Source organism: Tauraco erythrolophus, chromosome 15, assembly GCF_009769465.1.
Source record: "Tauraco erythrolophus isolate bTauEry1 chromosome 15, bTauEry1.pri, whole genome shotgun sequence".
Classification (NCBI taxonomy): Eukaryota; Metazoa; Chordata; class Aves; order Musophagiformes; family Musophagidae; genus Tauraco; species Tauraco erythrolophus.
The window spans coordinates 11,102,444-11,127,828 of record NC_141479.1 but is presented as its reverse complement, the minus strand read 5'-3'; the positions used below and the strand labels follow the sequence as shown (position 1 = coordinate 11,127,828).

Genomic DNA, 25,385 nt, shown 5'->3' with positions numbered 1-25,385 from the left:
CTCTGTGTGCATGTATTGCTAAGTGAATCAACGTTTGTGAGTGATGGAAAGTCTTTGCAGTTTTATTTTCTCTGCAATTTCACTTCATTGCTAAGGAACTGTTGGGATGCATAACTGGAAGCGAATTCAATTGAACACCAAGAGTGGAAATTGCTACCAGATAAGCATTGTTTAAAAGATGCATGAAACAGATTTTTCAGTCTAAGTGAAATATCTTGTCTGATAAGAGTACACTTGGTCAGACAAGAGCAGTCTCTTGCATCTTACCAGTTGTGTCACAACTCCTAACAGCTGCTTTTGGCTTCCTCAGCTGTTTTCAGGCTTAGGCATTGGGTCTCAAACAGAAGAGGAAAGACAAAGAAGGATCTCACTATTAAGGAAGGATCACATCTTTGAGTCCTTCTTGTTTATTCAAATTTCATGCAAGTTTGCAAATTTGTAAGGACAGGATTTTTCTCATGGCTTTTACAGTGTTAATTAAGTTTCATTCAGAAGTCATAGTAAGAGTATGAAGATGTTTCGTGGACTATTTTGCATCCATCTGTAGCAACCTGAAATACCATCACTGCAACTCTGCTAGATACTATGTTTGCCATGCAAATACGAACAGCAAGTAAGGTGGGAAGCTTCCTGGTTTCACAGCTTTTGGAATCCCAGTTAGTTGGAGGTGATCAGAGATCATTATGTCAAAGGAGGGTTGTATTTTGCTGTGTCAGAGCAGTTTTATTGTGAGCTGACTTTGTGTTGCTGCCTGTGCTTCGCTGAACTTGACTGAAAAAACCAGTAACTTTTACCTGATATCCTGCTAATCTTTCAGGTCTAAATTATGAGTGAGAAACAGTTGTTTTTAACCAAGTGGTGTGTATTTTGTGAAAGTTTTAGTAGATACGTATTATCATACAACTAACTTTTGTTAGGAGGATTTTAAATAAAATTCCTTGTTCTCAAGATTTCAGATGCTTTTTCTCTTGCACAGCTTCCAGAAAGCCGGTAATGCAGTTAAAAGTGATTAATTCTTGCAATTTTAATTATAAATTTATACATTTTTCAATAGATTAGAAAAGCTGCTTTACATCTTTTAAATTCAAATATGGAATTATTTTGTACGTAAATCAATACCAGGGCGGCTTAACATTGGTTCGATATCACATGAACCTCCCTCACCCCTCGCTGCCAGGAGGGCACTTCAGCTCCTTTTGTTCAGTTAAACACACAGTCATACTTTGGAGCTTGCAACTGCCCTAACGCTGACCCTGTGGCTCAAAGAAACAATAAACTTCATAGAATGCTTTTAATGACAGCACTGTTTAATGACAGCTCAGGATCGTAAGATGGAGACTACGCTGTTGGTATCTGTGTGGAAGAGATTCTGTCTTCAGTGGGGGTACTGCTGGTTTATGCTCTTGTTACAGTCTTGGAACATGGGCTATATTCATTTTAAGTATTAGCTTTCTGCTAGTGGTCACAGTAAAAGGACAGGAGAGATGCAGAACATTAAAAGACTTATTATCTCAAAATCAGCTCAGCTGAAAAATGACTGCCAAAAAGTTACCACATGTGAAAATCTGTGTGATGCGTTCTGTTAATTGTGGGGGGAGCAGAGTGGAAGAGGTAAACATCCATCTCCAATGCATTTATTCAGCTTGAAGGGTGCAGCTGCACAGCACAGCGCAGGGCATAGACCTCTGTGTGCACCAGTTTTGGACCTAAGCTCATCTAGATGCTGCTCCTCGAACTGCACTCTGCTGTGCAGGTATTCCATCAGAGATTCCAGCCTCTTTAATTTACTGCATGGTTAGTTTATGGTATCCGTATCCAATGGTTTGAGGTCTTACTATGAGCTTTTATCAATTTTTATGAAGTTGGTAACACAGTGGTACAGAAGTTTCTATTTACCTGATGTTCAGTATCTGATGTTGAAGCTTTACATCTGTCTGTGTAAAATGCACCTATGCATTTAAGAAAAATGTGTAAATTCATGGATGTTAAGGCAAAATGTGCCTGACTTTTTTTCTAGTAAAATGTACGTGTCATTCCTCTTTTGTCTCGTGTCGTCTTGTACTTCATTTCTGTGTCGTTGTGTCTGTTACTGTCGACAGTTACCTAAGTGCTGCCCCTTCCTATACATTTTCTCCTACAAAGTTTACCTCCATACATTAAATAGATGGGTCTCTGAACAGAACTTGGGTCATTCAGTTCTTTGGTAGTTATGCTTTGAACAACTTCAAAGTTACACTTTAAAGGGTATTTTAAAATGCTCTTTAAAGGCTTTTCTTCTGTCTTTGATGTTCACATGTAACTACATTGAAGAGTGCAAAAATCAAACAGTTGCTGAGAAACACAAAAGTACAGCCTCTGTGCAGGCTCTGGCTGTGAACTGGTGCTGCAGTACTCCTGTAGAATGGCTGCTGCCTGAGCCATCCTGCAGCACTTCTCTATACAAATGTTTTATTCGTTGCTGAATGATGTTCTGCTTTGCTCCTGTGTGTTTACGCAGCTCTGTTCAGTGCTGCATTCTTGTGGGCTCGCCGGAAGAGTCACAAAAGTCTGAACGGAGGAGTTTACCACGTATCTGCACATCATGAGGATCTGGAGGACATCAGAGAAAATATCCTCAACTACAATGAAGAAGGGGGTGGGGAACAAGACCAAGTAAGGATCACTGTGTTCTGTTGCAATTAAGAGGGGACTGGTGGCTCACCATGCTAATGAAAATATATTTTATGCTTTTCCTCCATAACTGAGGACCTTAGCCTTTGTTCTGCTGATTCATTACTGCAATTGGTAGATGGATCGTTGGCACGGTTATGTACATAGGGTGCATGTTTCTTAAGTGGAAATAAGTGCCTATCAACTTCTAATTTGTCTTAAAGCCAGTGATCCCATGTGCATATTTAAAAATGCTTGTGGGGTGGGTTTCGCAGTAAAGCACTAACAGCTGATGTTTTTGGTTTCCTGGCTCCGGAGCTGCTGAAGTCCTCAGTGGCAATTCCTGCTGTAGCACTGAGGCCTTGGAAGGGCCTGACGTGAACTGTTCGTTAAGGACAGTCTCTTTCTGGAGACTGTTCGTGACAGCAGTTACTCAGACTTGACTTGTTAAGAAACTGAGATACTCTGTTTGTTCCTCTTAAGCCCTAAAGCACATGGTGGTTGTGGAAGAACCCTTCTGCACTTTTCTGTTTTGGAGAGAAAGGCACTAGTGAACACTAACTGTGCTTGTTCTTACAGTAGACCAGATTATACCCAAACCAGGTAATATTAACATTTCTGCCAGCTGTTTTAAGGATTTCTGCATGTCGGTTTAAGCCAGAACTTTGAAAGAAAACTGCAGATATTATAGATGAGTAATTTAAATAGATTATTTGCTGACCCATAGCTATTTGCTATGTTTAAAGAAGGTAAGGAACTTCACTGCTGCCTTTGAAACTGTTCATTTCATGGATTCAAAAGGTGGTGTGACTCTGAAGAGGTAGTAATAATCAGGGACCTAATGTGATGGATCGAAAAAGGCCAGTGATTAAAAAAAAATAATTAAATGTGACCTGTCCCAAAATTCCAAATATCTTCAGGAATTTTTAGTTATAATACGTAGAGAGTGTTGTACAAAGCCTCCTGATAAAATATTCTTACTTGTTGAGTATCCTTAATTTCTCAATGAATTAGAGTGAACGTAATAAATACAAGGACGTTTTCCATGTGATAACATAGACAGCTATATACATAAATCCTGTTTTCCTTAATAAGATTAACTTCCTCTACAATGCTTTGCAATTTTACGCCCAGAAGGCCTATAGATTGAGGAAATCCACAGTTACTATATGACATATTTAATTAGTTTTGGAGACTTCTAAAAATACACTTCTTATTTTAAGCAATGGAATCAAATGAATGACTTGATGACGGTCATCTGAGGCTGTTCACTCTGTCTTGAAGAAATGCTGCTTGGAGTGAAGCCTCTACAGGTTTCCACTATCCTTTTTAATACCCAATTGCTTTGTCTAGATTTAAAAAACCCCAAATACCCAGAATTACAATACCTTAACTGTATTCTAATGTTACCTTAACAAAAGGATCACGCGGTGCTTGGACAAGAGAGCTTTGTCTTTGTAGTGTTAGCGGGGGGCAGGACTACGGGGACAAGAGGCTGTCTTATGAAGGAGATTCTGCACCTGAAATAAAATTATCCCTCAGAGAAATGAAGAGTTCATAAAGATCGTAGTAGATGTAGATTAGTGCACTGTTGAGTATGTTAAAATGTTAAAAGCCAGGTTTGAAGCCAAAGGCAAGGATCAACTTGGGTTTGTAGACTGCCAACTAAGAAGGGTATATAATCAGAAAAAAGTGTCATTTTAATGAACAATAGCAGGGAAGGATGATTTTAGTATCACCGAGTTCAATGAAGGGATGATCCTTAAGTCTGTATTTGGACAAACTCCCATTTAAATTCCGTACGACTGAAAGTTGCCATGTTTTACTGATGTTACTGGTAGTCATACTCCTATAAAAAGTGCTCATAGTGGGATCGTACTGTAGCTTACCTTTATTTAGAACGTGCCTCAGACAGGCATCTGCGCTGTGGGTCTCAGTGTTCATCACTAACAGTACTGGCTCTCTGGATGAATGGAAATGAGCAGATATTCTATGTTACAGTCCTGTCCCAAACCCATCTTGGCCACTTACGTGGCTTCTTGATTGCAGGTGGGGTCTTTTTTTGATGCAGTTCTCTGTCTCCGATTGGAATTCAGCAAAGGCTCACCAAGATTACCTTGGATAATCTCTTATGGAATGGTAATGCGCAATTCAGTGTGAGAGAATAAATGTAATCCTCTGGAAAGTGCTGATCTGACGACTCTGTCAGTGGCTCCTGTTCAGATGAAGAGCCTGAGCAATACAAATAATTACTCGTTTGCTCTGATGAATTCTACCTCACACAGACTGTCAACATTCTTCTTTTGCCTGTAAATAAGTCCAGAGAGAGAACCTTTGGATCGTGGGAAGGTGAAGGATGCTGTAGGACAATGCTGCTTTTCCTTCTTTCAGCTGGCATAAAGATTCTGATCAGTTAATGCAATTAACACATACGGTACTGGTAGCTTTACTGACAGCAGTTGCACAATCAGACAACATTAACTGCTTCTGCACTAGAAGGGAAACTTTTTTTTGGTAATAGGTAGTTGCTTGGCTTTTACAGTCAGGCCACCGCCACAGAACAGAACTAGCCACTATTCCAGAGATGGATAAAATTTCAACAGAAATCATGGTGGATATTGAACTGCTAATGTGGAAAGTTTTCTTTTAACGTGCTATTTGTGAATATCCTTTCTCACCTTTGTTGCCAGTTTTGGTATCAGTGTTTAATGATGATAAAATATTCAGATCTGACTTTCAGAACAAAAATTGGGGCAATTCTGTCATTTTTATTTTGCTTCTAATATGAAATTAGACTTGATTTTGAACCTAACTATTAGTGCAGGCTGCACAGACGTTCCTCATCAACATCTGCTTGGTGGGTTTTGGCTTTCTTAGACACATTGTAGGTGGCAGAGCTGGTTGAATGAGCCAATCCTTCCTGTGTTCACACCAAACGGACTGCTCAGGATTGTTCCTTCTTTATTTCCACTAGAATGTGAAATTTTGGGACCTATAGAGAATATTAATGTAATGTGAACGGTTTCTCGCTCCAGGATGCATACAACATGGCAGAACTGCAGGTGTCTATTCAAACCAGCCCAGCCTACTCCCTCTGCAAGACGAAGGAAAAACCAACAAAACTGAGCAGTTTCTTTAGTGATGCATCCCCGAGCACGCAGGAGCAGACTAAAACATCAGCAACTACGGAAGCCTCTTTCACTAGTGGAGACTTTGGTCAGTACTTGTCAGACGTCGTAAGAGACGCTGACCGTCATGCCCAGGCTCTGCCCCAAGACTCGCTGCAGGTGTTTTGCACTGAAGGAGAAGGCTCGGTTGCCAGCAGTCTCAGTGCCCTGAGCTCCTCTGGACTGGATGAGGGTATAGTGTATGATGACATCAAAGAGTGGGGACCAAAGTTTGAGAAACTGAGTGAACTGTACTCGCATACGGATGAAGACGACCTGTAGATTACCACGTCTACTGTTTTCAAGGTTTGGAAGCAAGGGTGAGGGACAGTTGTCCATGCTCTTGCTATGTACTACGCCCACCCCCTTTTTTCTTTCCTGTTATGAGCGGTGGTCAAATTCGCACTAATGAGCCACAATTTGTATCTAACTGAAAAATTTAGTAGTAGGAGCTAATCTTGGGACATCATAGACATTTCTGTTTGGGGATATAAACTTACTGGAAAGAATAAAGGGAGAACTTGGGGTACTTAGTCATTCACGTACAGTATTTAAGAAATAAATAGATTTTTTTGTCATTAAGGTAATTAAGGACTCTGAGAGAGATCCTACGTACATAAGCTAAGATGGTGCTCAAAGCATGAAGAAAGCATGCTGGGTGTACTGTTCTCAGTAGGAGCTTTAGTAGTTACTTGGAGAAAGAAAGCACGTAGTCTTTTTCTTGTGGAAATAAAGTCCAGGTTGTATTATACCCTTCTTGTTTCCCTGACTGAGCCTCAGCTACAGCACCTGCTCACTGAACGCAGTGCAGATGAGAGTCCCTGGATCCAGGTAAAGGAATGATGCAGCATGGATGGTGATCTTTAACTTTAGTTATAACGTAATGAAATCTCTTTATGCTGTCATATAAATGCAGAAACTGAATTTAGGCACAACATACCAAGTCAGCTGATTGCAACGAAATACTTTTCTTAATTAAAAGGCCAGGTTTTCCAAGACACTAGCCTCAAAAGTCACATGTTAGAATTTCAGCAGCAAACACCAGAGCTCACCATAACCTCTCATTCCTCTTAGGCCATAAACTGAGCCTAAACCAAGGCCCAGCCTGAACCATGTAATTTGCATCTACAATCCTGTCACTCATGTTTTGCTAAAGCTCCTTTCATAGAAGCATTGCAAGAATTAGGTTTGAGAGGCTGCAGATTGACTGTTCTTATGGAAACACTGACCACCTACCTCTGTGGCCAAGTAGTGCTGTGCCAGGAAGAGCTGACTGGAGATACAGATGCCTTTTCCATGAAGAAAAAAACCCAGCGTCCCTTGGATGTTGTCAAAATACCCACAGTCTTCAGGATGTCAGAAGACTTGAGGGTCTTTCCTCTGTCCAAAAAAAGAACTTCACCCAGCACTGGGACTTCTAAAACTAAAATCTTGAGGTAAACAGAACCTTGCCAAAAGTCTAATAATTCAAAGATGGTAATTTTTCAAAACCCATGCATGACAGCACATGATAATACAGGCCTCACTCAGATACATTTTAGTAGAAAATCATGATCAACTGGGGATAGAGAAACAGGGAAAAGCTAACAGCAGTTGCAGGGGGTGGAATATTATGCTCTAAATTATCAGTCCCTTTTTCAGACCATTCAATGTCCACCTAGTGTTCTGGATTTTTTTTTTTTCAAACTTGACAATATTTGGAAGAGAAAAGGCTCCATGAAATTAGTTTGTTTTTTTTTAAATTGAGACCACTTGTGTATATATAAATGAAGTGCAGCAAGAACACAATGTTACTTTGTGCTGGTTTTTAATATATTATAATATGTAAATTATATATGTATCAGTTGACAATATGAATATATCATATAGATTCTAAGATAATTTGTTTCATTAAAACAAAGCATAAAACAATGTATTGTAAAGATATTAAAACTGCTTTGCTTACAGTTGCATCAGTAGCTTGTTTCGGAAGGTCGGGCTTTTATTTTTATAGAGAGATATATATTGAAAAAACATAACAAATAGGTCAATAAACTGCATTAGGCCAATGCAGTCTGCAGGCTGGATTAATTTACACATTTTCCAAATGAGAAACATTCACGCGGTATCTTGTTCTTGCCTGCTTTTGTGACACACTTTGGAGAATCCTGAGCCCACCATCAACTAATGGTTACACTCTGAAAATAATGTGGCATTTTTATCTGGAAGAGCAAATGCCAGTTTTACCCATGCCCAGTAGTTTTGATTCACAGATTGTACATAGTCTGTGGTTTTGTAATTTTACTGATGCATGGACCCGTGATGAAACAGGCTAAAATATGCTGCAACGTTCACAAGCCAGGTTATGTCAGATTCTGTATTTCACAACTGTAGCAATCACAAACAGGATATGGAAAATGAAGTAAGTATATATTATGCACAAAAATCTGTTATTTCCTCAAACAGCAGTAATTTTGTCTGCATAGCTTGTATTCTTTCCATAACTACAGATATGCTGTCATTTTGGCTAGTTTTAATTTAATTTAGCTTGTAAGCTCCTTGGGGCAAGGACTGTATTTGCCTATCAAGTGTCATGCGTATCTAAGGCACCGTATAAATAATAAATAATCCTTCTGTATGTGATGTCTCTTCCTTGCATATATTTAAGGTTGTCTAAAGCTCGGACTCTGTTTCTCTCAGCTTTGATCAGATGCTTCTGCAGACACGAGTCATGCATGCTGCTCTGTCTGAAAAGCTGAAGGAAGCAGCAGTTGCTTCTAATTGATGTGTGGCCTTCAGCTCTGGTTACACACTCAAAAGTCACGTTACCATTTCTGAGTCTTCCCGAGGGCTGCACCTGGCTGCGGCCACACACCAGTACTTTTCTCTCATATCCAAGTGCTTTTTGCATATAGTATGGTTGTCATTTTTGCAACAGACGAGATTGGTGTAAGGAAGAGGAAATCCTTAACTTTACATTCAATAGAATTACTCGAGTTACCCATAGGCTTAGTCCCTATTCTGGGATTTCAGGTGCTGAGAAGCTGACACTCAGGATGTGCGCTCTGATCCTTAATGTTCACAGTGTGCAATAGGACGTGTGTACCGGAACAGAAGGTCAAAAGATCTCCAGGTATTTTCCTTCCTTTTCCTCCCCACACTGTGATATTAATTCATTCCCACATGAGCAACAAAAAGCAATGAGCAGCGGAGTTAGTGGTGCTTTGCTTTAAATGCATCACAGTTAAACCAATTATTGAGCACCTGGCAAAAAATTTAACTCATCTTCCCAGAAGAGTGCCCAAATAACCCAACTACAGCGTATTCTGTGATACGGAGGTCTCAGTCCCGTTTGTTGAAGCTCTTATTAACTTAACCAGTTACTGGGTGACAGTAAAAAAGAGCCCGAGCACAATTCTGTAGCTCGGTGACCAGGAGCCACATGGGCAGCTGGGCTGTGTAGGCACCGCTGCAGAGTTGCTGCAACTGGCCGAGATGTCAGGTCCTACTGTTGTTTCCAAACAGGCAATTTGGAAGCCAACTTGAAGCTGCTCCTTCTTCCCCTATTACAGTCATGGCATTAATTTGTAAACAAACAAACGTAAATAATAACCACCACAGCCTCAGAACTGCTTGTGTAATTGCAGTTAGCTATACATTTTACAGAACATACAGTATAAAATGAAAGGTCAGGAAACATTTTAAAACTGCTGCAGGAACTTGTGTAGATACAATCTCAGTAATAAGACATGCTCTCTTGTAGATATCATGCCCTATTAAAACCTACTTTTCCTCTTTCTAGGGATTACTAATTGGTTCGCCTAATTTATCTGTTTTAATTTGCATGCTGCTCTTGTAATTAATGTGCAATTTCTGAAATCCTATCTCCACTTGTGCCACATTTACACAGATATATATAAATATTTCAGTACCACTACAAAAAAGCTTATCACAGTGTAGCACTGACATTGCTCAAAAGCAGGGACAGCTGGCTTGACAACAGAAAGCTTTGCCCTGGGAGAGGGGGGAAGAAAAAAAATTGAACAAAAAAAAAATCATTGGGTCCCTAGGTAGTGGGATTTTCAGTAATCTGGTACTTTTATTAATCTTCTTCCATGTTCTTTACAGACTTTAAACATGTAGTAAGAACATTTTATTTAGTATAAAATATTGGTAAAGGTCTGAAATTTAAATAATCATGTGGATATTAGTATTTAATCTGTCTGCCTGTCAATTACATTAATCTTTGTGTTTTTTCCCCTTTTAAAATCACATTCCAAGTATATAACATGTAGCCAAGCCATGCGAAAGCTGATTGTCCTTAGGGCTGACCTACTGGCTAGTACCAGCAGGTTTAGAAGGGAAACCATGGCTGTAAAAGGAGCAGGATTAGGTGAGCAGAAGGAAGCTGAGCATTTTCTTAGTTACAGAAATGCTAAAAACCATGGCCATTTCCTGGGGATTTAAATAAATAGCCTGCACCACGCTGCTGGTAACTGTTGATTAATGAGGAGGTTTTGAGAAACCTGGTTCTCTGGAAACCAGGATCCCCTCTGTGCAAGCATGTCAAGTTATCATCACATTCCGGTAGTTAAATCAATCTTACAGAAGTCCTATTTGTAGCTAATTAACTAATTGGTGACAAAACTCCCAACAAACTCACTTTAAGAGGAGCCCTACACGTGCGAAGATGTGACTGCACTCAGGCACCACAAATGAGAAACAGACCTGCTGGACAGTCCCACGTGCAGCTCCTCACATCCTGCTTCTCCCTGCTGCAATGTCGCCTGCACTCTTAAAAGCCCACCTATATCAGGACATCCTAATTCAAATAAAGCACTCGATACACGCAATTTTTCTCTCCCAAAAAAACCCGCATGTTTCTTTTCATCAAGTAAGAATACTACAGCTTGAGCTACAATGTGGAAATGAGCAGATCCCTATTGGTCACAGCAAACTGTATTTACTTAAATGGAGTGACTGCCTCAGCCTACTGACCTTGCTAAAGTCGGAGTGTATGGGGTGATGACTGGTAGAAATCATGGCTGATACACCTTTAACTTGTAATAGAGAAAGGAAATCCAGCAAACTGTTAAAACACAAAGATGATTCAAAAAAATCAGTGATATATGCAAAGTAACAAGCTTGAGAAAAGTCAAAACTTCCTGCTGAAAAGTACTTTGCTTTCCTCCATACAGACTGAAACAAAGCCGATGCAAATCCCTAAATGCACTTTTCTCAACCCATCCCAACATAAAACCAACCCAAACAGTGATTTTCAAATTACACAGTTTATTTAGTACACAATAGCCACTGCATCTCTTGACAACAAATTATAAAATAACTGTGTTAGATCTCACCAGCAGAACACTGAAACAAGAAATGAAAATATACTTCTGGATCCCAAAGGCTTTTCTCCCCTAAAACCATTCCGGCTACTTGATAACGTTTTGTCTCTGCGATCTAAAAAAACTAATTCATACCACAATTCCACTGATAACGCGCAGCTTGGACGTCCTTGTGGACAACAGGCAACACCGACGAGAAGCCGTGACGGTGCCATTCCCACTGCCAGTAATTTGTTCCGATTTTGGTGAAGGCACGGCCGCGAGGGCTGTTCCTGGGTGGGTCGTACTTGACACAACGGAACGGCGATGCCACAGCGAGCGCTTGGCATCGGGTGCATCGGGATGATGTAGCTCAGGAATGAGCAAAGTTATTTTTTAAAAAATTGCACATTTTTAATGCAGCGAATCTAGACCACAGGAAGCAGAGAAATTAATTACGCAACAACTAAACCACCACCTACCTCCTGGAAGTCACCGACCCTCACAATCCCCCCGGGATGAGGAAAGGCAGCCCCCTCCCTAGCCGGCCCGACGGCTGCTCCAGCCCCCCAGCATGCTTTGCTCTGGAGGCAAAACCTTTAAATGAGGGATGGGTCACAGCTGTCCCCTCTCTCCGAGTGCTGTGTTGATGCCTGTGGTGCTCTCCTCTGAGCTGGTAAGTGGTTTTGTTCTTTGCTGTTTTGTATTTTACTGTTTCAAGGAGACTGGTCTTCCGAATGCTGTACGTGGTCAGTGAACTCTGCCCTTCCCTTTAGTGCTCAATCTTTCTGAGACAGAAACTCTTGGAAGTGTTTAAAGTGTCCCAAGCTACCTGGGCTTTAGAGACTGTGAACTGCAAGAATTAAGCAATCTCCAAAATACTTTGTATCTAAAACTTCAAATTTCTGGTGTGCTACTTGGGGAAATGTTTGTGTTGCAAGAAGAAACCATGTTACTGTGGTGGCTCTGGATCATAACAGCAACTGGTTTTTATGCTTTCCCAAGACCAACGGTAGTTTGGGGTCTAATTTTTTTTTTTTTTTAAAAAGAAACAAAAAAATTTGCCCTTGGTAGTTTCTAAGGAAAGGTTAAATTTCTCCTTTAGCAACATTAGAGACTGTATTTTTTAAGAAAGTCTATTTAAAAATAATTACTGTTACAGTAAGGACTTCTTAGTCTCAGCTGTTAGCTACACGTAAATCCTGAAATGAGAGAGTACCACTGGATCTTGGAACCTCATTTCAATCAGAGGAAAGTTACTGCACCTTTAAGGAAAGATAAAACCACCTTTAAAACAAGACAATACAGCCCAGACATGCTTTGCCTTACCTGTGCTTGTTTCAATTACTGTAAGGCACTCATCGAGGAACAGGCATGCATCATTACAGGCCTAATTAAAGTCTTAATACTAATTAAAATGTTTTATTATTGTATTACGTTAAACTGCAGTGGTCTCCAAGCTCATTCAGGGATACAGGCTAGAAATTACCCAGGAGTTTCAGCTGCTCAGTTTAACAACCTGGCTGCTGTCGATGTTTGATTTAAATACTGTCTGATTAAAGCCTGCTTCCCTTTTGTGTTAGCATGAAAGTGCAGAAAGATGTTGAACGTTGTTTAATGAGTATTTACTGAATATAAAATTGTTTGAGCATGTGACATAACCATCTCCATCTCTTTAGTAATTTACTTTAGTGAAATTGAAAAGGGAAAACATTTAAATCATTTGGAATTGGAACACAGCTCAGTTGTGAAAGCCAATCTCATTACACATCTTGATTAAATTAAATGTGGAGTTTGCTATCAGTAGCACTTTAAGTTTCCCATCATTAGAAATTAATTGCAGTGGTAATTATTATAACTGTGTTATTTGCACAGGCCACAAACACTCTTATAGGTGTTCAAATGTTAATTCAACATTGGCCTAGAGGCACTTGATTATTACAATTCTGTTTTTCATAAGAAACAAATGATCCTAGTGGATGTCTAATTAAAGTTGGAGAGTACTGTTAGGCTTTCAATCAGATTTAATCTCTAATTTCAATATAAAACCAAAGCAGTGCTAAAACACAGCAAAAGTCATGTGTTACCTATGTAGCATTTAGAAAGTCAACACAATTCACAAAGTTCGAGCCGGTAAAAAGACAGAGTACAAACAAATCACAAAATTCTCAGGATTGACGCCTGTCTTCATTCAATCTTCCCAGTCAATTGGAAATAACTAGTCTATTTAGGATAAAGAGCAAGGACACAATGTTTTTGTGCTAAAATATATAGCTTTGTGTCTGAAATACTGTAAAGCAAAGCCCCAATACCTGAACATATTTTAAATACCTAAGCTTCCTGCTGATTTTAGAGATGAATTTTTCTTTTGTAAGGTTGGCAGTGTTCAATTTTGGTATCCTACTGGAATTCACATGGGGAGAAAAAGGATCCCCTGTATTTCAGAAAGCAAATACAGAAAATAGTGTTGTGAGAATCTGAGCTGAGAAATTTGGTTTTTTGTTTGTTATGACCATTTTATGAGGATACAAACATGCAACATGTATCAAGCATGCTCCAACCTTTATTCTCATTAGAAATACATAACACTCCGTCATTAAGTGCTTAACAGTAGAAACCAGTATGTTTCTGTATCACTAAAAATGCTGGACAATGATTTAACTTTTACACTTCAAACCTATTTGCTGATTCTGGACTCACTGACTCTGCAATCACATTCAAAGCTTGTAAACTCCTATCTTCATACATTCCCAAAGAATTCAAAAAAGAGGCACTGAAAGAGCACAAGGATCTGTCAGAGGATCAGACTGTAAGACAAAACCTAATTTTTGTGACTATTTAAAGGATTCACAAAGATAATGCATACTCAGTATAGGAGTAGTGTGGCCTGCTTCCGTTGAATTTCTATCATTTTATAGTAAAAATCCAAACTGCTGAGCTGAACTTCATTGGCTAGCTATTCCACAGGGGTCATGGTCATGCAGGCTGCTCGTTTTGTGTGTCTTTCAATCAGATACGACTGGAAAACAATTATGTCCTAGATATTCAGAAGGTCAGACTTCAAAATCAAAATGGTCCCTGCTAGCATTTATTTATGAACATATGAAAATTTTGGCAACATCAAGAACGTTATCAAAACTAAACTGTCTAAAAAAAAAATATGAATCACAGTAATTAAACAAGAAGCCATCAATGTAAAATGTCTTACCAATGTAACATGTTTGTAAACTTCTTCTGCATTTTCTAATGCAGGTGCTAGCATTAAAATACTGAATTGGAAGCCATGGTTGGAAATGTTATTTATGCTTAGTAAGTCTGTAAACATGGAATGTTTTGTTTTGAAACACTCTAGTGAAATGCATGGTGTAAGAAGGCAGGGTTTTTTTAATTTCCTCACAGAAGCGAGGATACAACGCAGGTTTCAAATCAGGTTCATTCTCTCCCAAACCATCCATGATCTGTAATGAAATTGAACAGGTCTGTGAAATATCTTTAGCCAATTCACAGTTACAGGCAATAAAAAGAAGCTAAAAACAACCTTGACAATACACTCAGAGGGCCAGGCTGGCCAGATTTGTTAAAAGTGACTGTATGGAACAAGTGGGAGGAATCTAACATTAAAATTTTATAGATTTATAGTATTGTCTTTATTATGGATAAAGCTGATTTGTCAGGGATACACATCTGCTTTGGGTTACATGGTCTGCTGTGGTTCCACGTTAGCCCCAGAAATGCTGGAAAACTCCCCTAAAACAATGGAATAATACAACTCTCCACCGGTTCTAAGGGAATTGAAGTTATGAAGTGACTTACACTCTGAAAGGGAATGCTTTTTGTGTACTGCTAACCTGAAGCTCATCAGGAAGCGACCAGTTATTTTGCCCAAGCTGATTTCCTCCTTTTTTTATTATCAAATACCATTAAAACAAGCAGTGTTCAACGTGGCGATTTTTAGAATGTCTAAAGGCTCCATTAGATTTTCCTTCCCACGCTCATGATGAAGTGGAAATTACCCAAGCTCCTTCAAATCGTTAACTGTATTTCAAAAAGAAGTTGAGCAGAATGTATCTTCTTTATAAATCTTGTACCGGATACTTACATGGCCGTTAGCTACATCGAGTAAATCACGTAACCGACAGCCTCTACTGTGTCTTCTCTCATAACAAATACTGTCTTCTAGGATCACATAGTCTGTGCCAAAGGATCGCAGTATTCTGTGAACGTCTTCAGGAGATCTCTTGGCATAGATTTGATAAATCTATAGAAGAAGAAAACCAAGCTGTAAACCACATTACCACTATTTCTTCGTTAGCTCTTTCGTGATTTCTTCATCTTGAACCAGAGAAAGAATTGAGATCAATAATCCATGTGACACGAATTAACTATTTTAAAAAGATATATATAAATGCTTTATTTGGTAGCCACTTAGAGTTTCTGTGTTACGGCTACTATTATGCACAGTATTACTGCTGCTGACTACAAAATCACTGGATGGTGCTGCGGTCTGCAGAAAGGCCTTGGCAGATGCCTGTAAAACTTTCACAATGTGTAAATTATAGGAAAGGATAGTTTTAAACAATCTCTCCAGCTTTGTGTGGAGTTTCGCAAGGTGGTTTCTACCCAAAATGTTACGTGCTAGTCTGGGAACTGAAGGGAGCGTCAGGCAAATCAGGAAGTGCTCCATGTGGGTTTAACAGCCCAAATGGGCAGCAGGATCTATTAATGCCAACAGCACTCAAACCAATTCACTCAGAACGAGCTTAAGTACCCAGGTACAGCTACTCAGACACACGCCAGCTGCCAGAAGTGAGTTAGCAGATGCTCCAAGTACTACAAGTCTCACAGAAGAAGTTAAATTCTGGAACCGTATCTCAAAATAAGCTAGTTTAACGTAAAGCACGTGATGTCATTTGCAATGTGCCATTAGAAATTGCAGGTGTTTTCTGGAATGCAGCTACTGATATGGATAAGAATTAGCTTAAGCAATCAGAATACTCTTACCTGTTTTGTTCTCTCTCTCAGATTCTTATCCTCATAATGGGGATGATTAGTTAAGGTCCGTCCAGTGCACAGTTTGACTCCTGCTAATAGCTGCATGCTCCCAGCAAACACTGCTGTGTTTGGAGTGTTTGACCTAAACAAATGTTGATAAGTCTGAGGAAGTCTCTGTAGGGGCATTTTTGCATTGCTTGTTTCAGATCAGAAGGAAAAAAAAGACTGGAAAAATATTTTTCTGCCTCTCCTCTGTTCAGGGAGCAAACTGTTCAAGCAAATGGGTTTTATTCAAATATGAAGTGGATAAATCATGGTAATACTCTCTAACTGCAAATAAAAAATGTACTGTGCTGCGTGGTGTTGAGTTGCTGGCTGGGTTAAACCACAACACACTTTAAGAAATTCAGGGAAAACATGCTCCTGAAAATTTCAAACTACTTCCATGTTTCATATATTTCTTGGGTTCATATAGCCTCTGAATATTTGTAAATTTCTGTATCCTGTTTTTTTCAATATTTCAAGAAACTCACTGTGACTTAGATTTGTGTCTGATATATAAGGTATTCTATACAAAATGTATTATTTAATCTGAATGCTAAAACTTCTTGTTACTGTCCTGGCATTCACTGTTCACTCGGAATGAAAACTTTGTGAGGCACTAATCCTCCTATTACAACGACTATACGAGAGAACAGGGGGGGAATGGAGAAGATGCCAGATAGAAATGCTGCCAATTATTGGTACTGTGATCTCATCTGATGTTCAAAGTCAATGTCTAGATTTGCTACCTAAATAACAGTCTTGGTATCTTAGGACTGTTTAAGTAGCATAATGAAAAAATGATTTTTTGCTCATCTTCCTCTCAACAAGTTTACAATCCAAAATATATGTAAAGACCCAACAGAAGGGCATAGCAAGAGATAAAGTAAAAATGCCTGGCAACAGAGACTACTATAACGAGGTTAATTAAAAATGGTCACAGTATGCTTAAGTGTTTTCTAGTGCTCAGTAGGCATATAACCATGAAAAGTTCTATGGATACTGAAACAACAGAAGAAAGAATCATAGATTAAATCAAGTGAAATGAAATCAGAGAGGAATGTAAATAGTTGCCTAACATCCACGTACATGCACATATGGCACCTACAGTAGTCAAAGAACTTTGGGGTGCACTTTAGGGAGCCTTTTGAAACTGCAGCTATATATTGAGTCGTCTTTAAGCTCTGTGATCCACTTGAAAATGTTAGGAGACAAGTATTAAATTTTACTATCACCTTTCAAGGGATTATGCTTAGCAAATGGATTAATAATTACAAACCCTTCCTAAAAATTCTCGCACTGGTACATTAATCTCATCTAGGAAGGACAGAGATAGTATTTTTAATAGGCCAGTTTAACTTTACTGATAGACTAGTTTTTCAGCAGTTTATAAAACCAGTTTCATTTTAAAGTCTGAAAATATTTAATCTCTTTTAAAATTTTCTTTTTTCTCACTTTATGGCACTTATGGCTTTGAGTATTTTAAGTAAATGTTTCATCAAAAGAAATGAATTTGTCCTAGAACTTAGTATTATGCCCTGACAGGCTGTCAGCTAGGACTCATCCCTGAAACTGAATGAAAGTGCAATTCTTTAGACTAAACTGAAAAGAACGTGGACTAGATTCACAGAGGGACTTGGTAGAGCTTAGACACCGAAATGAAAATGATTCTCACAGCTCCTTCAAGTTTCTGCGTTTATGCCTGGGCCAGGAAACTTCTACTGTGAAAAGTCTGTTTCTATGTTTAATGAAGATCAGTTTAAATTTTATACCACTCTGCAGTACATATCTCCTGACTTGGCCTTATCAAGGCAATCCTGCACCTCTGATTCCTGAGGAGCCCAATATAATGCAAACTTGCAGAATCAAACTTTATTTAAAAAAAACCCACAACAAGTACCAAAGGCAAAAGCACAAGGAAAAAAAAAAAATCAAACACAAAAAAAGCATTTCCAAGAAACAGCCTGCAGCCTCTTTTCTTACAAAAGAAAGCTAGAGAAAAGGGTAACAGTGCCCTTTTCCCATAACTTGCTGGTAAAAATGCTTGTCAAAACACAGAAGATGGCAGGGTTCAATTCCTTCCCTTTCTAAAAGCATTCACTCTTGCCCAGGAGAGGTGAAATATAGCTGAGTGCCTTCTTCATTTATCAGGTATTAAGAGTTTTGCCAGCACTTCCTCCTTTTCCTATACCTTAAAAGCAACCTAGTGACCCTTGCTTGCTTTTCAAAAAATGGTTTATGTGCCTCAGTCCTGGATGGAGTTCAAAATCTGGTATCCCAGGTGAAGGCAGATGTTTCCCTGAGACTCAGATTTGCATGTTTGAAGTCCTAGAAAATGATATACCTTAAGACATATCACTGTCCATATTTTACTGGGGCCAGCTCAGAGGGTTCCCAGACCAGCATGTGCTACTTACTACCAGAGCTCCTGGAGGCACTCTTTTCCAGTACCTTAAAAAACTCCAGCTGGTGGCTGTTACTCAGCACTTACTTTCTGAACCACCCACCAGAGAGAGGTGTGACAATTAACCAGTATTTTTCAGGTACAGGGTGATTTCTACGTTTTGTGTGTCTTTCTCTAATACTCCTACCTGAGTTAGATGCTGACTGCTGTGGTCTGTATCCACGGCAGTTAATGTGCTCCAAACCACTGAGTGACACTTCTCTATTACAGAAAAACGAAGCAATTTTTACAAATGTCTGAACAAATGATGTATAAAATGAAAGGATAATTTGTTTTTATAGCTTTCTGCCAAGCTCCATACCACACTGCCCAACCTGCAAACAATTTATTCTGTACGAAATGTCACTAAATAATGACAAGGACTTACAGGTCAAACTGATTTACATTATATAATTTAAATGTCATTCCAAGCAGGCCTGATGGCATTTTGAACAAATAATCTCATTTATTTTTGAAACTCTAAGCTCTAAGCTTTCAACAAGTTAATTACAGCTGAACTAATGGGTAAACTAAGCACTATAATACATTGTATGAAGCTTTTCTTTACCTACACTTAAGAATTTAGAGAATGATGTAAATACTAAAGAATGACTCATTAAAAATAAAAGGGTTTTACAGAAACTACAGGTCTATGCCTATCTTGCACAGACTCTAAAAGTGGTAGTAATTCTTTCTCTTATTAAGCTGCTACAGAATTATTGTGAGTTGGTTTTAAGTAAGTCCTACAGAAATGGCCAACATTGCAATGACAGGTTACATCATTAGAAATAAAACGGCTATTTCTACTGAAAGTCCTCCAGAGTTGAACTCTGTAGTTGGTTTTCAAAGCCATAATATATGAAAAATCTCAGACTACTCCTTTACTAGTGCCTGGGTGTGATATGAATCTACAAAGCAAAGGGATTTGAGAAAAGGAGATTCTGAAAAGGGTTCTCAAGTATATCATGTTAGGCGCTTTTTTTTTTTAATGAAGTCTTTTTATTTGCAGAATGCTGTATTAAAATACTACAGGTTTAGCTGCAAATGATAGGCAGTAAAGCATATTCAGTCAAACTGTCATGGTTCTTTTTTTTCCCTCTGGTTTGGAAAGACTGAAAATTGCAAAAATAGAAAACGACAGCCACAAAGAGCAACAAGATGCATTTTTTGTTAGTTCCAGCCTCTATTTTATGCATGCATATTTTGCTCACAAAAAGGAGTGCACCTACACAGTTGGTATAAACCTAGTTCTCAGGCACTATCAAGTTCATGCCTGAATTTTACTGACAAATCAGTCAATGGATAAGCCCAAGAATTAAAGAACAAGAATTTTAAAAAAAAAAGTGTGATATTGCCTTTAAAGTCTGGAATATTTGTTGATTTCAGTGTGATCACCCTTGAAAATCAGGCATGTAAAAAAGGGTGAAGAGTTAAAACTTACAGCTGGCTTGAAATTGAAATACAGCCATTAACACAAATTACTAAATTACAGAACCACCATTGAAACACGGGTATTTCATTTTTGTACCCTTAGGAGCTTTTTGGAAATTTCTGGGGTTTCCACTAATACAAAAATTTGCCTGCTTAGTCCCCATGCCTGATTCAAATACAGGTGACATACAACTATGCTCTGCCAAATCCCAGCCTCAGTTAACTTAACTTTTCCACTGTTTTGGCTATTGTCTGAGATTTCTAACAAGTTTTTCTGTGATTTTTGGTATCTGCTTATATTCCACAATTCTAGACAGGTTTCCCCTTTAAAGGCAGAAGACATTGCTTCTTAAACACTTACCAGAAGTAAACAGAGTAGGGAAGTTCACGCTATTGATTTGCTCATTCTACTGATATTCTTCCCCATCTCACAAATGAGCATGTTGTTCCTGTTGTCTTAGGGAGAAAGACCAAAACTAAGAATTTTGATATATCTCCCATCTGGGAGCACAGCTGTGAACTATCCCTGGATCACTGGCAGGACTTTCTTGACTTTTTTTTTTTTTAAAAAAAAAAAGCTAAGAAAATGAGATGGTGGGTAGGAAAAAGCAAGAGATTGGGATATGCAAGATCATTATGTAAAAAATTGCACTCTGCAATAGACGCAGTCCAATACTATGCAGTAACTTTATTGTAAAGATATAAACCAGTATATCTTCCTGAAAACGCCATGGTGATTTTAGTAAGGAGAAGAGTGAAAAATACATCTGCAGACACTTCACAGTGGACAGACTAATAGTTGGCTATTATTCAGATCGTATATTTGGATGACTTAATATGCATTTAGATCTAAGCAGACAGAAGGGTTTTCTTGTTGTGGAGAGATTGCTAGACAGATGAGTTATTCCTAACTTAGTGCTGTACATGACAAATTAGAGCTTCTCATACTGAGTTTTAATAATGAATGATTATTTCCTGACACCAGCTTTGACAGATCTTAAACTACAGCGTTAGTAGAGTAACCATTTTTCTTACACATCAAAACTTAGGGAAATCTGACCCACTTCGAGAAAGTTACCATAAATTTTGTCGACTTGTATTTAAAGCAGAGATAATTAACTCTTCTTTACATAAATAATATTTCTAAACACAATAAATTCTAAGTAGAAAATTTCCCTCTGTAATTGTCTGTCATGATTTAAAATGAAAAGAGGACAAGTACTAGTTTAGCATTCTCAGCACTAAGAACATATGAAAAATTATTCTAATCGGATCCAGTCAAATCCAGTTCATGGCTGGGAATAACTCTACATGCATATTTTATGTATAAATCTATATATAACTCCATATATTGTACACAGGAGACCTGAACTATCCGATATTTACCATCTTTTAATAAAACAGTAGAGCTAAATGGAACTGGCTGGTAAACATTAGTCACAAAAACATGTCAATATGGCTGCAAAGATTTTAAATGATGGAAAAAAACATGACCTGCTTTCGAAATAAGTCAGTGAAGGCTTGTAATATATTTTACTTCTAAATTACTCCTTCCAGTTTATAGATTAAAGAAATACAACACTGTAGAGTGTAAATATGTCGCTATGGGTAGAATCGGCTGGGTGACTGGTTTCACTGAAGTTCATTGCATATGAGAATACAATACAGGGCTCCAAGGAAACACTTCAAATAGTTGAATGCTAAATGTAGTAAATTCAGATTTACTTTCAGAATGTTTTTTTCCAGAACATGAAACTGATTTCTTTATAAAATAATAAAAATATCTTTGTTAGAGTCCCAAATAAATACAAGTCCCAGGAATATCTCTGTTCAGAACTTGACCTGAAAGTTTTTAGTGGTTACTGTATGTCAATAGAGAATATAGCCCTTAAATTCAGAGTCCTCCAGAGAACATCCTACCTGGCCCTTTTTCTCAGGATCTTCTACATGCAGTATTCCAAACCGTTACCACCTAAAAAATACCTTCCTATGCTCTGTGCAAAAGCAGAAACGATGAGGTGGGATTGAAATGATTAACTCATACTCCTGACAGAGACTTTGCACCTATGCTTAGCCATGGCAAGTTAAATTACAAATGTTTTGTTTACAGTTTAGAACACATATTGGGATTAATTCTAGTAAGTATAAACAATTTACATTATTTTAAAGTTCAAGAAACAGACTGTAGAGTACCGATGTACAAATGTACATCCAAGCTTTTTAAAATTCTAAAGTTAAAAAGAGAAGGACACCAGGTTAGGGGGGGAAAATAAAAATGAAATTATTTTACTGCAAAGATCTATTAAGGTAAAGAGGTAGTTATAAGATGATGGAAGAAGCTTGACACCTCCAAATTGGCCTCCTTTGGCTGAGAAAACTGTGTGCTTATGGGAGCAAATGGAGTCAAATGTTCCCTGACACACAATACAGCAGCTTGATACTGAACCAGAGCAGAGCAATCTGGGAGACTTTGCATATGGCTGTTCTCCATAGCTGTTAATATGCTAACCTCTTGATAGCCCATTCATCCTTAACTATCTCCATAGGTCACCAGAGTTCACTGATGAGCTGTGACAAATAAGGAGAACACCATAACTAAGAACATTAGATCTACACAAATAGCATTTAACTTAAATAGAGAAAAAATCCTCTTACTTAATCCAGTTCATCAGCTCCACAGTGTCTGGGTCATAGAATTCTCTCAGCTCTGACAGTTCATCCATTATTCCTGGCCAGAACTATAATGAAAACAAAATAAAACAAACTGAAGACAGAATGAACAAGTTCTGGATGTTGAAACATACTATTTCCTCTTAGCTAGTAAGTGATCTTGTCCAGCTCATGGATGAGTTGCAAGACACAAGCATATCTGCCCTTCTTTTGAAGGATAGGTGGCTGTTGTTGCAGTAAGAAGTTTCAGAGTTTGAGATCTGCAGCTCCTGCCAGATGACCAGAATTACCCGTTGTGGTGAGCCTGAGAACAGCTTTTCTCAGATTCACATCTCACTGGACGTTTCCAGAAGTCTATTAGTTAAGATCAGTTTGTATCTTAGAAGCGATGGGCAACTAAAGTTGCCACCCAATGTGACTGTAATGCATTATATCTACTTTACAAGTGAACTATTTCAGTTACCTGGACTATAGGATGAATGTTTTAAGTTCTTTCTTGATAGATCAAGCTTTAAGAAAAGTAACAAGACAACGGCATCATGTAACAGTTCAATACCTAACAACCAAGCCATTACATAATGCCTATGATTACAGGAGAAGGAAAGGTCTCAGGAATTAAGTTTGAAAAGGCAATTAACAACTAAATAAAAAAAAAAGCTAAGAAATCTGTACCAGAAGTTAAAATCATTAGATGTGCTATGGATGCCATTAATAGCATTTCAGAAGTTTGAATTCAAAGAGAATCACTGAAGGAAAAAGGTGAAGTGTGACTGAATGGCAACATTCACTAGACCATTAGGGGAAAGCATTTCAAAATGTACTGAAGACAAAGAATATATAAATCAAATCTGGACGAGAGAAATAAAAATTGAAACTGATTCTGCAAAGCTTAACCCTCCCCGAAAAAAGCTAACAGAACTAAGATTTATTTAAGGGTTTCTTGTCGTTTAAGCTAGAGAATGTTCAAGGACAAAAGGGAACAATTAAGATAACAACAATGCTAATGACTGATTGCTTTGCATCAGCCTTTATGACAGAGGATGTTGTTGTTCCAAACCTTCTTTCTTTAGATAATAAGGATTGCTGGCTTGCAGAGTGAAATGTCACAGGAAAAAGTAGAAGAAAACCCGCCTGATAATCTAAAAAGTCGTAAACCATCCAATTTAGACAATATTCATCCAAGAGTTCAGCAGGAATTTGAATGTGATGCTGCTGAGCTACTTAGCAAAAATAATCATTCTTTCACTAAAACTGTAATTATGTAGGACTGGAGAGCAAGAGATACAGTTGGGCCAGTTAAGATACTTATTAGTTTTTAACTGTTTACTGGAAACATTTGTTAAAGAAATACTGGCTGGTAGATTGAGAAACATCTAAAAAGACAGTTATGGCAGTATCACAACCTTAAGAGTTTACAGAAGCACAGCAGTAATATAATAGACATATTTCTGCTCTTCAGAAGATCTCTCAAGAGATTAGTAAATAACTTAAGCTGCTGTGAAATGAGACTGTCGAGTCTCATAATGAAGCAAAATTTCTTCTCTTCATTCTTAAACTACTCTGGATAGCAAAACATTTTGAGAGCCTAGAGTCCTTCAGGATGGAGACAGAAGGAAACGGGCTCTGCTTTGCTTCTGGGTCATGCTGCAAACCTGCCCTGCAATCTACTGAGAATCTAATGAGGCCATCTTACCTACTGAATGCTGGGATTATTATATGGCATTAACTAAACTATATAGGTTTTTCAAGTCACAGTGTCATACTACTGCAACTTTTGCATGAGTACAAGCAGTTTTCACTGGAAGAAAATTTTGGTCGTGGGGCTTGCTATAAAAAGAGAATTCTGAGGTAGCAAAATTTTCAAGTAAAACTACATTTAATTAGTCAAGTCAAGAGGAAATTGAGGAACTTCAGGAGTTCCAAATACAACACAAGAACAATGATAAAAGTAAATAAAAATTAAAGCATACAAAAATATGGACCAATAACACTGATATAACAACTTTGTCTTGTAAGTCAAGTATATGGCAGATTGAGAAAAAGTGTACTGTGACACAAGGAATGGATGAAAGGAATAGATGGAGTGTATCAGATTCTTTAGCTAAGTAAAGGGGGATGTAACAAACTGTTCAGAATAATAGTGGTATGTAAAAGAGTTTCCAACTTGTAGCATGTTGGTCTCTGGAGTCAAAGTCTTCAGGAAAAGAAGCCAGTTCTCAACTGGCTTAAATGAGCAATACAGAGATTTTGTTCTGGACTGGAAAATGTTAAGGACTTGTAATTGCCAAAAGGCTTAAAAAACACTTGCATAGGAAAAGGTAATATGAAATGTTATTGCTGACTCGCATCAAAACCGAAAAGAAAGCCAAGAAAATAGAAAGGTGGCATACTCTAAACTGATAATGGGGAATATTTTCCCTAAGGTATGTAATTGCTCATTGAAAAATATCACTAAGACCTAGAATCTATAAAAATAAGCAAAATAATAAACTCTGAACTTGATGACATGAGTACAGAAAGAAAATGAATTTTTAGATTTAGGCACTAAAATCGTTGGGTTTTTTTTTCCACAACTGTAGCTCCTTTGTGGATGTAAGACAATTTTTAACTTCCAGGACTAAAACTAAATCTTTTCTCACTGAAAACATTATCCCAACTCTCTATATTGTAGAAAGATTTCAGCTT

At 38.1% G+C, this 25,385-nt stretch overlaps 2 protein-coding genes across 2 annotated transcripts in view; one reads left to right on the top strand and one right to left on the bottom strand.

The window, feature by feature from the left end:
• The window catches only part of LOC104381715 (neural-cadherin), a 61,886-nt gene extending 55,788 nt beyond the window's left edge, over positions 1-6,098 (top strand). Inside the window, exons 32-33 of the mRNA XM_086620990.1 lie at positions 2,498-2,652; positions 5,685-6,098. Coding sequence (XP_086477116.1) covers positions 2,498-2,652; positions 5,685-6,098 — 569 coding nt within the window. The remainder of the gene's footprint in view (positions 1-2,497; positions 2,653-5,684) is intronic.
• Positions 6,099-14,307: 8,209 nt separating this feature from the next.
• The window catches only part of DPY19L3 (dpy-19 like C-mannosyltransferase 3), a 34,072-nt gene continuing 22,994 nt past the window's right edge, over positions 14,308-25,385 (bottom strand). The window contains exons 15-18 of the mRNA XM_009989497.2: positions 22,686-22,768; positions 16,124-16,256; positions 15,222-15,380; positions 14,308-14,580 (exon numbers count right to left, since the gene is read on the bottom strand). Of these exons, the coding sequence (XP_009987799.2) occupies positions 14,419-14,580; positions 15,222-15,380; positions 16,124-16,256; positions 22,686-22,768 (537 nt within the window). The 3' untranslated portion in view covers positions 14,308-14,418. The remainder of the gene's footprint in view (positions 14,581-15,221; positions 15,381-16,123; positions 16,257-22,685; positions 22,769-25,385) is intronic.